This window comes from Thunnus albacares, chromosome 7 (assembly GCF_914725855.1).
Source record: "Thunnus albacares chromosome 7, fThuAlb1.1, whole genome shotgun sequence".
NCBI classification, from domain to species: domain Eukaryota; kingdom Metazoa; phylum Chordata; class Actinopteri; order Scombriformes; family Scombridae; genus Thunnus; species Thunnus albacares.
In genome coordinates this window covers 8937533-8953678 of record NC_058112.1, presented here as the reverse complement: position 1 = coordinate 8953678, position 16146 = coordinate 8937533, and the positions used below count along the sequence as shown (strand labels likewise).

At 41.3% G+C, this 16146-nt stretch overlaps 1 protein-coding gene across 2 annotated transcripts in view; it reads right to left on the bottom strand.

The window, feature by feature from the left end:
• cdh13 (cadherin 13, H-cadherin (heart)) overlaps nucleotides 1–8806 on the bottom strand; it is a 356911-nt gene extending 348105 nt beyond the window's left edge. For both annotated transcript variants that reach the window (XM_044356226.1, XM_044356225.1), the window contains exon 1: nucleotides 8579–8806. In XM_044356226.1, the coding sequence (XP_044212161.1) occupies nucleotides 8579–8623 (45 nt within the window). In that variant the 5' untranslated portion in view covers nucleotides 8624–8806. The remainder of the gene's footprint in view (nucleotides 1–8578) is intronic.
• Nucleotides 8807–16146: the final 7340 nt, after the last annotated feature.

Below are 16146 nucleotides of genomic sequence, written 5' to 3'. Positions count from 1 at the left end.
TTGAAAGTGTAAAATATAGCAGCTCTACAACATTTCCAGGCCTAAATATGGCATAAAAGCAACATCAAAGTGAGGATCATCTCCTCAAAAAGAGTTCAAACTGCTTCACGATATGGTAAAACCAGTACATAGAACTGTCAAGGACGAGGTCATTACTAGTCCAATGGCATCCTCCTTTCCTTTTTTTTTCTCCAATTAATTTTTTTGTCCCATCATTTAAGTCATTTGTAAGCTCAAAGCTTTGGACCTGCCTGCATTCATATGAGATAAACCTCTGAAGGGAGGACGATATTAATTGTGTCAAAAGGAATTCAACTGAAGTGGCAGCCCTCTCTGTCAGTGGCAGGCAAAAGTTGGCTCTCTCATTTCCCCACACGCTGACATCAAAAGCAATAAGTGGGAAGAGCTATTCTAATTGCCTTGAAGCGACCTGCATGCGTAGGCACCAATATAGTGCTTTGTGTGCTCGCTTCAAATGAATCCTCCAATTCCTGTCTTTTTCTTGACAGTCAAATTCAGGGGTTTAAATGGCCACTCTACCTCTACAAAGCACCTTTGCAAAAACACACATACTAGGGTCCGTGCTGGCATAAATGCACACTCAAACACTCTTGCAGAAATACACCTACACACCTATGTATGCACACCCTTAAATTTTAAACACTAAGTAGATCTAAGTGGCAATTATCCCTGACAGCCCTTCAAAGAATAACTGGCACTTTGTCGCCATCTAGTCAGCAGGGGCGGTACTGCGTGCACCAGGGCAGACAAAAAAATGATTTCTTCTCAGGGGTCAACTACTTTTCCTTCCTAATGTCTCCTACAACAGTGAAGCAGGGATAATAATAATAATAATGTTTAATAGAAGCTAACAAATAGGGAAAAAAGTGTAAAAATTAAATGTAAAAACTGGTCTGTTATTTTGTGTGAAAAGGAAGGAAGAAAAGACTGGGGACATGTCAGGAGGGGAAGAGGAGAACTGAGGGAGGGGAAGTGAGCTGATGAGAAGAAAAATGGGTTAAGAAATGTTGTGGAGCAGCAAAGACAAAAAAGGATAAAGTGAGTAAGCTTGTAAAAGTCAAGAAGACCTTCTCAGCTATCAATTCCGTTTAACAGCAGAGAGGGATTTGATTACTTCAAAGACACTTGCTGAACACAGACTGAAGTGGAAAAACCCCAGAGTCATGTTGGGAGAGACTGAAAAAGTAGGGCTGATGCCTTCAAAAAAAAGAATCTCATCAGATGGTCTGAGAGTAAAGTGGCAGAGTTAAAACAATGTTAAAGTCAAGGTGATGATACATCTTGTATGATTATCAAGCTTTTAGATCATAGGTAGCACTCTTTGCTACTTTGATTTTTGCAACAAAGATGTTTCTTTTTCTTTTTTTCTTCAACAACTCTGCATTTGATGTGTATTTCTAAAACTGACCTTGAGATCAGCTTGGAATCAACTGGAAAACGGCACAACACAGAAACACGACACAGAGAAAAAGAATTATTTGGGGGGGAAGAACTAAACAAGCGCAGCGGATTAAGAAGTGAAACATGACGAGCTTTTGTAAAAATGCACTGGTCAGCAGAAATGTATGCGTGCATCTGTGTGTGTGCATACTAAACGCAGCCCAAACAGCATTCACGATTAATCAGCACGATACAAGTCTCTTCCACCAGCTAATCCTCTATTCTGTTAACCATATTTGCTATTTATATATATATATAACTCAACAGACACTTACAGTACACTGCAGGGCACATTCATTATACCGTTCTGACATCCTGCTTTGGGTGGTATTTCTGTAACAGATGGCATTATCTGGAAAAATTCTTTATTGTAATATTTATTGTTTGACCACCTTGTAAAAATGGCCCCTTTGTTAATTAAATTAAAAAACCAATTCAATTTAATTATAGTGCTTCCTTTAGGCACAGGAGGCAGATGGTGCATGTGTTTAGGACATTGGTGCATGTTCAAAATCATTTTCCTGTTAAGGAAATGTCAGAGATTTCATAAGTCGTGCTTGAATAACTGCCTTTACCTCATTCTGAACAAGGAAAACTCTGTATTAGTATGCTGGAGGGAGACTAATCCATAGGGGGTAGTGCAAGGTAAGCATACAGCAAGTCATGCATCACATACTCTCTGTTGAATGTTTAGATATATGCTCAGAGATTTCTAGACCTCAGAGAAGAACTCCAAAAGAAAACACACACACACACACACACACACACAATAGTTCTTTTAGGTGTTCATCTAAATATGTGTGTAACTGGGGCTGGTCCAGGTTGAAACCTAGTGGTGTGTTTCCACCCCAAGCTACTAATGGATAACTGTTAGCATTTTGAATTTTCCTCCCCAATGCTCCATTTAGTTTGATGAGTGCAAGTAAATATGAGGGCAGAAAAAAACAGGGGGTCCGTTTCTTTTGCTTTTTCTCTTGAATAAGAGTTTGTAGACAAGTGCAGCATCAATGGCTCTTTGATTTATATCAAACTCAGTATAACTTCTCACCCACCAATTTAGCTAGCTAGTGGCCAGGGACACGCTGCTATAGCAGGACTCATCTATATGTAGAGAAACACTGCTAGGGAGCAACTCACCTACCGATACATTCATGTAAAATCAAGATCAAGTGCAGCTGAAAGAAAACTCCATCGCCCACTTTCGACCCTGTGGCTACAATTAACATGCAGTCAGTGATGAAAAGCTAGCTATTCAGTGACCTATGCTAAGTGCCTCTTATTCGTGACTCAAGAACGGTCTCCGACACTATCTATTACTCAACCTAAATAAAAGTGCATCACACCAACAAAGGAGCACTACTCACTAAAGAGGCTAATGCAACTTATAGTATCATTGCCTTTCACTGTCATCAGCAAAACTACTCTCTTGGAAGAAATGGGACCTTGCAGTACCAGCCCTTTAACATGAATACTCCCACTGTGCTGCTGGCGGCTTCACACACTTCGTAGCAATGGAGAGGAGTCATCGCAATCACGCTGAAAAAGAAACTTGTGCCGCCTGCCAAACATAGACTCGAGCTTGTGTGTTTGTGTGACAGAAAAAGAAAGGGGAGGACATATCTGGATGTGGTGTTTGTGAGTGTGGAAAAGAGACAGACAAACAGAGTGGGTGAATAGCTCATGAATATCTGTAATGTGTTACAGAGAGTGTTTGTCAGAGCGGATGGTGGAGGAGGCAGGGGCAGAGACACGGAGAGAGTGAGAGACGGAGAAAAGAGAGAGGGTGTGAACCATGCATCTCTTTCTCTCTCTCTTTCTCTCTCTGTCACAAACACACACTTGAGATTTTGTATGTGGTTGTCAGAGGATCGCTTTTTTTTTGGGAGGAGGGTGGCTCCTTTTCGGACACGTTTTCTTTCAGCTGTTATCTCTACCTGGGTATCAATATGGCTCTTTGTCTGTCTGTCACCTATTTTATCTGTGTGCTTGTTCATCTGCTTGTCTGACCACAAAATTGACCAGAGGAGAACAAACTGAGATGAAAGCGTGATCAACTGGAGGACAGCATTGCATTGTACCGCTGTGTCCTTCAGACATGGTTACTGAGGCCTTTTGTGTGTGTGTGTGTGTGTGTGTGTTTGTCTCTCTTTTCTGCTTTCTCTACCCACTAACACTCATCAGCACTCACAAATAAGCCATTAATCCACTCTCCTAGGATGTAGGGTTTTCTCTTTTTTTTTTTTTTTTCTTTTTTCATTTGGCACATTTCACGATTACACCACGCAATGTCCATTGGCGTTTTGCATAATTAGGCCACTTATATCAAATGCAGGCAGATTCTAATGGAGCGCTAAGGGGACATATTTACTTTAATTAATACTCCCACTATCTCTACCCCTCATCCTCCCTCCCTTCATCCCCCTCTCATCCACTCCTTCCTCAGGAGAGTGCGGTGGCTACGTCAAGGGAAAGAAGATTGAAGAAGACTGTGTTTTCCTCAAAGGTCACACCCTCCCACAGTAGAGTTAAGAAAGCGTTTGACCTTATAGCCCATTACTGTGCAACACCGCTCAACCACAATCACAAGGGAACTCTATATGGATAAATAAAAAAACTTGGTTTTGATGTTTTAGACTCTCCCATTAAAAGAGAAAAATCTGTTCAAGCGCGCAGGTGTGCACATGTACAAGTGTGTACTGCTTAGGTGTGTGTGTGTGTATGCATGCATGTGTGTGTGTTTCATTTACTGGAAGCCTTTAGAGTTAGATGTTTCCTGTTAATTACAACTGACTCCAAAAAATATCCAAAGAGCAATCTAGTACAACAGACTGTGGTTGGCTTGGTGCTTTTACCCAGGAAACAGCACCGGTAAGTAGAACGGGAAGGAGACTGAAACCTCAAAGCCCCGTACGAGAAAGCCTATTAGCCAGCTGATTGTTAGAACCACAGTAACACCAGGATACATTTAGACAGCAAAGTCTAGATTGGTGTTGGACTGCTTTCACTTGAACCCTTTCATACTCTGTTTTTTATTCTGAGTGTGAGTATTTGTGTGTCTCTGTGGGCTGTTAAAATTGCAAACTTCTCTGCAGTTTTTCTAAACTCTAACCCTTTATTCCGCCAAGCTCCACTATGGGAGCTAAAACTCCAGACAGCGCCGTGAGATGAGATGAGGGGAGAATGAAAAGAGGGGCAAGAAAGTGTGAGGAAGGGTGTTGAGGAGAGAGACAGGGGAACGTAAGAAACAAAGAAAGAAATCATCCCTCTACAATGACTGGCATTCCTCATTAGTGTCATCATTAGCCTCTGTAGCTTGTCATACTGTTGCTCCTTAACCAGACTCCATTATAAAAAGCCCATCACTGAAAAGGACACTTCACACACAGAAGCCTTCTTGGGGAGAAACAAGAGGTTAGCTGGGGGTCTGCTTTGAAAGGATGATTCATTGTAACCGGTGATGGACATGATAGGCTCTGTCTGCGTGGTACATAAAGAAACCACAGGAAAGTAGATTGTGTACATATAAATACAACATCTCTCACTGTCATCTAAAGAGGAGGGTCACAGTCTATATGTCCTACAAACCTACAGGTATATATGATTAGAAATTACTTTGAAATGGAAAATGACAGACATTAAAAAATTATAGTACTGAATACAGCATGGAGCAATTGTGTGTGTGTGTGTGTGTGTGTGTTAATATCTCAGACCTGTTGCTGCAGCCCTGAATAATAAATGGCACTGACATACCAGGAATGGCCGTGTCCTCTCTTTTTGATAATGTTAGATCAATGGACTGCCTCCAGGACTGAGTGAGGGTGAGGCAGAACCGAGTGTGGTAGTCAGAGAGGAGGAGGGATAAAAGGATAAGTGTGGGTGTCAGGCATCTTTTGGTGTGTACGTATCAACACGAAGGTCAGTCCATCTATGAGTAACAGGACAGACACCATGGCAACTCTCTGTCTTCGGCGTCACACTTAAATATTTTTCCTGGAGACCCTGACCTTCCTCCTTTTCTCTATCTCTCTCTCTCTCTCTCTCTCTCTCTCCCCCTCGCCTGCAGGGGCTTAAACAGGAACTTTAACAGTCCGTTGGTCACTGCACCCATAAACGTCTATGACAGCAAATCTTCCCGCAGACACGCCCAGGTGCCAGCCCAGAATTTAAACTGTGAGTATAACTGTCATCTTCCACGGGTGAGAGAGAGATAGAGACAAAGATGAAGAAAGAGGGAAAAAGAGAGAGATAGAGCGAAGGGAGAAAGGGATGCTGAGCATCTTGAGGACATAAATGGGGGATTAAGGTTGGTAAATCATATCAATTAAGGTAAAGGACTAGTATCAAAGCGTGGGAGGACTCCCAAACTGAACAAAAGCTTGAAGAGGGGGAAAGATACACAAGACAGACAGAGAGGAGGGAAGACAGGGAGGAGGACTCAAAGTGGGAAAAGGAGGAAAATTCTTGCACCTGCAGCTCTCAGCTGCGCTGTGCTTATTTTGAATCATTGCTCCACCCGGAGAGACTGCTTAGCGTTTCATTTAGAAAACAGGGATTTATAGCCAAGTAGGGGGCTGCTACTGGCGTGTGTGTGTGTGTGTGTGTGTTTGTGTGTTTGTGTGCAGGGGTTGTGCGTGGTGGGAGGAAGGTAGATGTGTATGGCAGCTTACTGTGGAGAGGAACTTGGCTCCCTACCTGAGAATCTATAAATAAGATTGTTCGATCCCACTGTAATATGGCAAGATTGGACGCTCCTGTGATTCTAAGAGGGGAGAAGGCACAAATTTTCGTGTGGACGTGGACGATGAGTCAGGTGGAACGGCGTCCACATGTTGCATACAAATGTGCATGTGTTTTGGGTGCGTGTTTCCGAGCAGGATGTGAAGCAGCGCGGAGAAAAACGTTGACATATGGTACATGTTTTCGGCGGTTTGCATTAATGTGCGCTTGATTCGCTTCATGGACTCATTTGCATTCGGGGTATTCAAAATATTTACAGCTACTACTTCAGCCAGATGAAAGAGAATCCCCCATGGAGACGGATCAGATTGTAAATCATGCAGCCAGAAGTACAGGCCAAAGGACGACCAGAACCATGCAACTAACCTGCTAGAGATCTGCCACTGAGTGTGTGTCTTCATGTGAACAGCAGCAAGCTCTGTGTGTGTGTGTGTGTGTGTGTGTGTGTGTGTGTGTGTGTGTGTGTGTGTGCACAGAAATACAGATTACAAAGATTCTCTTCTTGCAATTTTGAAGAATCTCTTTCTTAGTCTCTTCCTGGGGTTAGTGAATGAATCTAGTCAATGGAAAGTCTCCTCACAAATGCACTAATACAGATCTGTGTTTGTGTGTATGAGGTGGGCGGTGAGTGTGTGTGCAAGAGGAGTCCGGTCATAATCAATAAAATAGGGAGTTAAATAATAGCGGATAAATAATAGATCATGATTCAGGCTAATAGTGCCAGTCTGAATCATGATCACTTCAGATTAGAGGATCGAACTACAACATGGAAATGAACCGATGGCTTATCCAATTAAAAATGAATAACTACACACACACCAGAATACGTGAACTAAGCCTACACAGGTCAAACAAGAAATACCAAATGAGTTGTGCTGCCTGCTGCCTCTCAATACATCTGGAGAGAGAGAGAGAGATAGAGAGAGAGAGAGAGAGAGAAGGGGGATAAGAGAAAAGAGAGAAGCAGCACAACAACACAGTTTCCCAAATGAGCTGTTTGCCTGCCACGCTTCAGGGCTCTCCCATTGATGCTGTGTTTAGAAATAGTCTCAGCTAGGTTATTTTAAAATTAGCTCCCATTTCACCCTTTGTAGGATGCCACCACAAGTGCCACTGTCATTAACTTAAGCAATTTGCGCTTTTACTGATCTTTAGAATTTGTGTTTTTTTTTTCTATCTGCGGGAGGAGGTCAGAGGTCGAAGCAGCTGAAGAAGATCATCCCTGCAGCTGGATTCATCCTAGCTCAAGAAAATGCCAAGAGGGCATGATGGCCATTTGACCAATACACTGAGCTTATTCAAGCCAAAAACGGTACCAAAGTGTCAAGAGGTGTCACAAAAGCATCTAACTGACCAGCTCAGCGCTGCCCTTCTCGATTTTAATAGTAGTCTAAAGACTGGCTTTAAGAAATAGCTGCTCCGAGTCTCCCCCCCCCCCCACCCCAAATATTAAAGTCAGATCAAACGGCAGAGTGGCGCTATCACAGTGGGAATTAGGGCTTTATTAAATATCCCTAGAGAGTCCACGTCTACGGAGAATGAGTAAAATACCCAGAGAGGCGCCACAAATAACACAGCAGAGCGGCCAAGTTAGTTCTCAGCTTCTCTTTCTGTCTCTCTGACACCCCCCGACGCGTCTCTCTCTCTCTCTCTCTTTCTCTCTCTCTTTCCTCCTCTCCTCCGTCAGCCTGTGTGCTTCTCACATCGCTTCCCACGCACACACACAAGCCCAAAAGAAACGCTCAAGTTGGTGGCTGAGCGGAATATAGATGCGACTGGAGACAAGAGCTGGAGCCGTGATTTGCACATAGACATAAGATACACCCTGCGCTCTCTTTCTCTCTACTCCCCTCTTCTCCATCCTCCGTTTCTTTCCCTCTTTCGACTAAATGTGAAAGGCATTCCTAAACTGAGCGACCGCTGCAGATTGCCAGATCCGACACCTTCTGCCCCGGACTCGGTGCCATGAATGACAAGACGTGCGCGCAGAAGGACTAAACGGGGATAAACTTGCTCTGGCGTGGCACCAATGTATCTGGCAGCGCAGTTTGAAGGCGCTGTATGGTGTGTGTGTGTGTGTGTGTGTGTGTGTGTGTGTGTGTGTGTGTGTGTGTGTGTGTGTGTGTGGACTCGGGACAAACTTGACAAGCGATTATCTATTTGTGCCATGAACACAAGAGTAACCCAAGCGTCAGTGAGTCAGTCTTTGGATAAACCGGGGGAAATCAGACGGATGCAAAAAGTCGGATCCCTCAAAGTCTCAGTGACATTGTCCCCAAATCAACCCCCCCACCAACCCCCGACTCCCCACCACACACACACACACACGCACTCTCTCTCAAACACACACACACACACACACACATCTCTCCTGTCTTACCTGGTGGATGAGGAAAGCCAAGAGAATGCGGAGTCCAATCTCCATGGTCGGTTTAATTTCTCTCGGTGTGAAACAGAAACAGATTCAAGACAGGTTGATAGAGGTTGGGTCAGCTTTGCTCATAATTCCACTGTCCAAACGCCGGAGAGAGGGGAAAGCCTTTCGCCGTGAGCCGCCAGCTGCCAACTTCCCCCAAACACAACTGCAGTCTGATCAGCAAAGCATTGGATAGTGAAGGCGAGACCACGACCAATAGATTTATGAGGAGGACAGGAGGAGGGGGGGGGTGGTGGTGGTGGTAGGGGGGGGGGGCGGAGGAGGTGAGATGGAGCGAGAGGGGAGAGGTGGTAGTATGAGGGGAGGGGAAGGGGGGGGGGGGGCGCTTCGTCTCAGTCAAAGTGTTGGCGTCCCTAATTTGTTGTGGTCCGTGACGAATTTAGACACCCAGTTAATTTCTGGAGTTTGCAATGATCGGCAGGTGCAGGAGCAGCAGGTTCCATGAACATCACACGCGATGTGCCGTTTTTTTCCCCCGATCAGACAGCTTTATAGCCCTTATACCAGCATCTATAATTCGTCCCCTTTTAAAGGTGATTTACGGTCCTACTGTGTATTCAACGCAAGAGCGAGGAAGGCGCACGGCGAGCCTCTATTAAATGCATCCTGTGTATGAACGCACACAATAGCGGCGACGCCTGCGGGGCACCCTTAGAGAAAGAAACTTCAGTAATATGTTTTAGCATCACCGTTCAATATTACAATCAAAATATGTTATGAGCGTACATAATGGTTCAAAACGAATCTTGCTGTTTAGGCTCAGTGTTAATATGACTATATAGGTTACACTCCTCTGAATAATTAGTGACTTTAATATTCTGCTGTGATTTTTCATTTTTGGTTATGAGAGCTGTTGTTTTCTTCCTAGCTCTATTATGAATTCTTAATTTGTGTGGGGAATATAGTTTCGTTGTTTGTCAGATGAAGCGTTTTCTTTTCAGGCAGTGTGCTTACCTCAGCCTAGAGGCATATTCCCCCCCCCTTCTGTCTTGTTGTTTCTATGAAACTCTTTGCCTTTTGAGAGGGTTAAGTCCAAATTTCTCAGATTTTTCATTTGGTCTTAATGAAATCTACTGAAATGCAGGGCTGCAACTACTTTTATTTTCATTATCGATTAGTCTAGCAATGGTAATCTTGATTAATCTATTAATGGTACATCTGTCAGATACTTTATGAAAGTATATATAATGATGCTCTGAAATAGTGAAAAATGCTCATTAAAATCCATCAGAGCCTGAGTTTACATATTTAGAGTCTTGTTTTGTTTGGCCAACAGTCCAAAACCAAAAAAGATTCAGTTCACTAAATAAGAATAAGAAAACCAGTGAGCACCAAATGTGTATCCATCCACAACAGAAGATAGTCCCTGACAAGTGTACTATTTACTCCTGTTTGAGTAACATTTCATAAAAACTACAGTGCCTTGCTGTTTTAGGAAATAATTTTTTTTTAAAAACGTATCCTTTAATTAAGAAGACAGCAAGCTCCATGCTCAGGTGTCCTTGAGCAAAACACTGAGTGGCAGAGTTGTGTTGTTCTGTAGCTGACCATGACCTCTGAGTTTCCTGTTGGAAATAATCAATTCATTACCACATAATTATTAAAGTACATAATGGCTTATTTGAATTTAACCCTGTGGCTGATTTAAGTCCCGATAGCATTCACCATATTGCTGCATTCATACAGTAAATTGCTTTTATTTGGTCTTTTTATGATCCGAGTCAAATAGGCACCACTGTCACTAGAATATCTGGACTGTTTAGTTGTTATTAAAAGGCTGATGTGAAAAGAAGCATTCAAGTCAAATGCATTTGCTTACACTGGCTAAAAAAAAGTTGTCACAAGATTTTTGAGCCTGGGAGATGAAAATAGTTTTAGTATGTTTGAGCTTTAACTTTCAGGATTTCCCAGTTGTTTGTTTTTCTTTTTCAATTTCGCACCTTGAGTTTACAGCATAAAGAAATAAAAATAAAACCCACCAACAACAATAAAAAAGAGAGAAGAACAACGGTCAAGGTTTAGACATCAGCTCTTCCAGACAACGCAGAAGGTTATTCAATGAGCACCAAACTTTTTCTCATTCTGGGCCCAAAGGTCAGATGTCTGTTAAAGTAGCCCATCGGTCTTTCTTAGGGGGCAGAACTGTCAAAGAGCACACTTAATCTTCATGCAAGGTACCCTTAACCTCCAACACACAGACAAATCATAGAGACTGAAACAGACAGATGAGTCTCCTGCACAGAGGAAGAGCAAATGAACTCTCAGATAATGGAAACATTCAGAGCTTCTGCCTCCCTTTTCTATCTCTCTGTCTGTTTTTCACACATACAAATCCCTTCTAAAGGGTGTATATTATCAGTGACAGATTTCTGCATATATCCATCTTGAATAGGGGAAAGGAAAAAGGTTAGCTTCATACAAAAGTCAGGTGGGGTCTCAGTATATCTCTCAGTGTAGAAAAGCAGTCAAATTCTCCCCTTCCCTTTTCAATGGATGTGAAAAATGAGGGCAGGAATTGTTGTGACGCCTGAGGAATTGCTTTTCCTAGACAATTTTTCTGCCATATTCATTTATCAGTAAAGTAAAGGCCTTGGGAACACATCACCAGTGACTGCCTGGTTCAAAGCACACAAGTTCAGCTATGGAGGAGTCAATGCACATATCCTTGAAAATAAGATGACTGAAATAATCAATTAAAATGTCATGGGTGGATGAGGAATGAAATGTCAAACATTTCCTGTCAGATATTTCGGAATCGTCCCAAGATATTTTAGTTTTGGGAAATCATAGAAGGAAAGTCATGTTCGGTTTGTAAGCCATGGCTGAGTGAAATCAACAAATCATGACAGAAACGTCTGTTTGGTGGCACAGGAAGAGAGGGACTGGCTCAATCAGGTTGACAGCTTTTAGGCTCAACTTCATTAATCCAAAAATGCTCATGACTCAGTTTTATAAAGAATCCTAATCTGGGAATGGGAATTGGCAAATTATAACGCTCTTCTGTCTGTTGAACTGAGTTTTTGAATTTTGAAGGTTGAGACGATTGCTGAATTATTAGGAAAAAAAATCAACAATACTTTATGACATAAACAGTCATCGATCTTTCCTTGAATGTTTGTGTGGGACTGAGCAGATCAAGTGCATGTGAAACACATAGAATGTGAAATTAAGTGTTTTGTTTTCCAAAAATTTTAGATGCTCAAGGGGAATAAACTCCTTTATCATCACTTCCACCAGACATGACAGAAATTCAAAGTTTGTCTTCCAGCAGCCAACTAGTGTACTGTCAGACTGTTTTTTCAGCAGCAACCTTTCAACTAACCATGATAAATGTTTGTATATTTAATATTTACTTAATACATGTAAATCATTTAAAGTACATCATTTACATCTACATCTCTATAAATAATAAAGCTCCAACTAATGATTATCAACAAATATTATTTTGAGACTTTTGTACCAAATAGGTCATTTATATGTATCTTTAGTCCTTGGCAGGACATAATGGTTTCAATTTGTTTCTCTTTTAAGTATGATGCATGCTCCACAACAACTGCCTTTAACAGAAGAAGTAGGCTCTTCCCAACACAAGATTTATAATATTTAAAGCAGTACACCGATTTAGTGTTGCACTTCCACAAAGTTAGGAAGCCTGCAAGACACACATTAAGAAAAAGAAATGTCTAAATCAATGCAGCTGAGGCTAAGTTAACCTGATGTTTAGTCCCCAGCATAATTTAAGTTTAAAAAAAAACAACACTGGATCCTACATTTCTCATAATGCAACTTAATAGCATATTCAACCAGACTTTCCCCGTAAATGCTCACGCTTTTCAAACTCTGTGCCCCAGTTTGTGACACAGGCTTTCTGTTGGAGATTATGAAGTCTCAAACCGGGATAACCCCTGATGACATTACTGTGACATCATCAGGGTTGTTTTTTCAGACTTTGCAAAGCTCCCTCCAACATTGTCTTAAATATACTACAGTGTATCCCTTTCCATTGGGTTTGGTCGATCAGATTTACTCTTTGTGAATATATTTGAGGCAAATTTTGTATATGCACTATGCAAACTTTACCGTGACTGAATTAAGTTACTCTTAAAAAAGATCATTGGACTCATGCCATGCAGGTGGAATGCAGAAAGACACAGAGAATAATGCTACATTTGACTGGAATGACTAGAAAGGCTTAGAGTAACATTTGTATAATAAATAATGAAGTTGTCCATAAAATACTGAATACCACACTCTCTTACTACATACCTCTACACAATATAAATCCTCTACGGTCCTGAAACCTTGAACTGTACCACAATATAACCATGTATACATGTTTCCAATTATTCAGATTCATTAGGCTAATCATCCGTAACAACAACATGAACACACTGGGGACATGGGGAAGCAATTAGCTCCATTTATCTGATTTAAGCCACAAAACCTGCTCTCTCTCTCTCCTCCTCTGTCTCTCTCTCTCTCTCTCATGTTATAGCATCTGCACTCCATAAAGGTAAACAAAATGGTTCTTTCTGCCTTTAAGTATGATGATGGTATTCTATTATTTCTCAGATAAGTGCATTTTTTTGGAGCATACATGAGAATTGGACCAGATCAAGCATTCTCATTTCTGCGTCAGCATAAGCCACACGTCACAGAATATACTGTATGAGTTCATCCTCCCCAAGAAATATTACCACTAGATGGGGTGAAAGTGTTCATACAAGAGTACTAATCTTTCATCTGGAACATATGGACATCAAACTTTAACTGAAAGATGAAGAGACACTTAAAATTTTATTTGTTAAGAAACCACCTAATTATCTCCTGTGAGTACAAAACAAGGTCATTCAAGGTGAAGAAAACACCTGCTTTAACTGAAGCAAGTGTTCCACAACTACTCTTTTTTTTACAGAGGGAAGAGGGTCCTCTTTTCTCTAAAACAAGCTCAGTGAGTGGAAGCCATAGTAAAGAGCCCCAGGCCTGAGCCCTCTCTTGTCTCCAGAGGCCTACACCAGGAACCAACCATCCTCCTTGTAGATGCAAGTGTAGTTCTGAGGAATTTGCCTACGCAACTCCCTGTGTAAATATTCTCTCTTTTTTCCTCCTCTCTGTCTACCTTTGCACACAACAGACATGACCGACAGAGGGAAGCGAGGAACACGCCATGTTTTCCTAAGAGAAAGATAGCTGGATCACTGAACCTGACATCCAGATGCCACACAACAATTCTTTTTGCCTGGGGAAAACAAGAGTTGAAACTACGAGCTTTGAACTGTAGGCAACACAACAAACAAAAGGATTCCATGCATTCTGTAACATCTGGGAAGAGAAAAAAAAAACAATGAAGTCAAGGTAGAATATTCACTGATGTGAACTTGCTAATACTCAGAGCAAAGGAAACATACACATTTGCAGTGTATGGCCAAAGTATGTGGATGACTCTATATACATACTTATTATGTGTTCTTCTCATCATCTGGTGTTTTTTGTGGTTTGATTCCTTTGTTCCAATTAAGGGATTTTGATCTAAATGCTACAGAACACAATTATATTACTCTCCACCAATTAAGATTTGTCCTTCTATAATATTGTCAGACTCACAATAGACAGTTAAAAAAACAGGGATCAAAATTGATGCAGCAGAACCAGAATATTATCTTTTTTATTCCACATATTCTTCTACCTTGTCAAAAATCAGTGCCTAAAACTTGACCGTCAACAGTTTGGTCGTGGTTTCAGTTATGTTACCCTTGTAGTGGCTAATGCAGCCTCAAGCCACAGGCCTCCAGCAGGAATGAGGAGCAGGCTACAGAGGTCTGGTAATCTCACTTCTCTCTTATTCCACACCCTCAGATTTTTTTCATTTTCAAACTTGTAGTCTTCAGCCCCAAACGCCTGAAATTACATCCCTTGCGGCAATTTATCAGACCTTGGAGCCACAGAAGGCTTTATACATTTTTTTTCACAAACAGTATGTAGAAGTCCCCCAAGACCTGTTAACACACTTTGATGTGTAAAATTGGTGGTGTTCCCATTTAATACACAATAGTGTGCTTCTAACTTCATGGCAACAATTCTGGAAAGGCCCTTTGCTGTTGACGATGCTGTGTACACAGAGTGAGGTCAAAAAAAAAAAAAAAAACTAAGCTGGATCTAGCTGACTAACTATGTTGCCCAGATACTATGTTTGTACCCTACTCATTTGCAACAGCATCTATGTTTTGAAAGAAATGTTATACCATCAGGATTGTAGTTGTCCATCAATATAATGAGAAAATGTTTTTAATTAAAAAGTATCAGTTCTTACTGACTGTATCTACAAAACTGACAACACATTTAATTTGTTTTCCCTAAAATACCACCTGTAGCAATAAAATTTCCACTTGTCCCAACAAAAGCATTATTACGTTTTCATGGTGGTCAAGGGAAAGATATTGGCCTTAATTAGATAATAAAAAAGTCAAGAGTCACTCGATGTATAAACAGGAATTGTTTATTTTTTATGTATTTCAACTAAAACCACAATCTTTTCTTAATCTTAACCAAAGGATTTTTGTTGCCTAAACCCAATCACATGTGGGACTCAGGATTCAACCTCTGGTCTCTGGTGTTAAAGTCCTGCACTTACAAGAACATAACACTTTCTTGACTGGTAAAAACACTGCCAGTGAACATGTTTGGCAATTACATTCACTTAAAAAATGTATCTAGCAAAACAAATTTGCAGTAGCTTAACCTAATTTCTGGGAGACAGGGTTGAACTGGTGTGCACAGAGCCCTGACCTCAACCCCATTCAACACCTTTGGGATAAACTGAAACTCTGGCTTTAAGCCATGCCTTATCGCGGAACATCAGTGCCTGACCTCACCAATGCTCTTGTAGCTGAATAATATATGGGTGTAATGTTCAAGTATCCACATACTTTTGGCCATACTGCTACAGGATGATAATGCAAAAGACAAATTGATTACAATTTCACTAATGATGGATCAGATAAAGAGGTTGACATCTAAAATTGGCTTGTAAGTTATTTTTTAACATTTTTGACCCTTTGATTGGAATTGATCTTAGCGGTTTTACAAGTCTTTTACCATTTTGTCACAGCTTTGTTGATTTCATGAGACATCCCTGCTTGCTTTCCTATTAGATTATACTTTGTTTACTGTTCCGGCTACTAGCTTGGCTAGGCTTGTTTTTAGCCTGGTGGCTAAGCTAACTAACCAAACGATGCCAACTATGCTCTGTCAGGACCGTGTGCTACTCCATAGAGCAAACAAAAAGATTGCTGACCTTAAGGAGGATATTCAACGGCTTTTTGATGAACTGCAGAAGAAAGACTCTCTTTTACCCAGCTTAATGGACGTGGCCTCTGGGCAGTCCAAACAGATTTCCTCTCTCAGTGCAACCAGACATGGCCCGTGGCATAGTCAATACAGGCGAATGCTAATATTTACTAGATTTTCCTGACACTATTTTAATACTATTATTTAAAAATATTACAAAATAG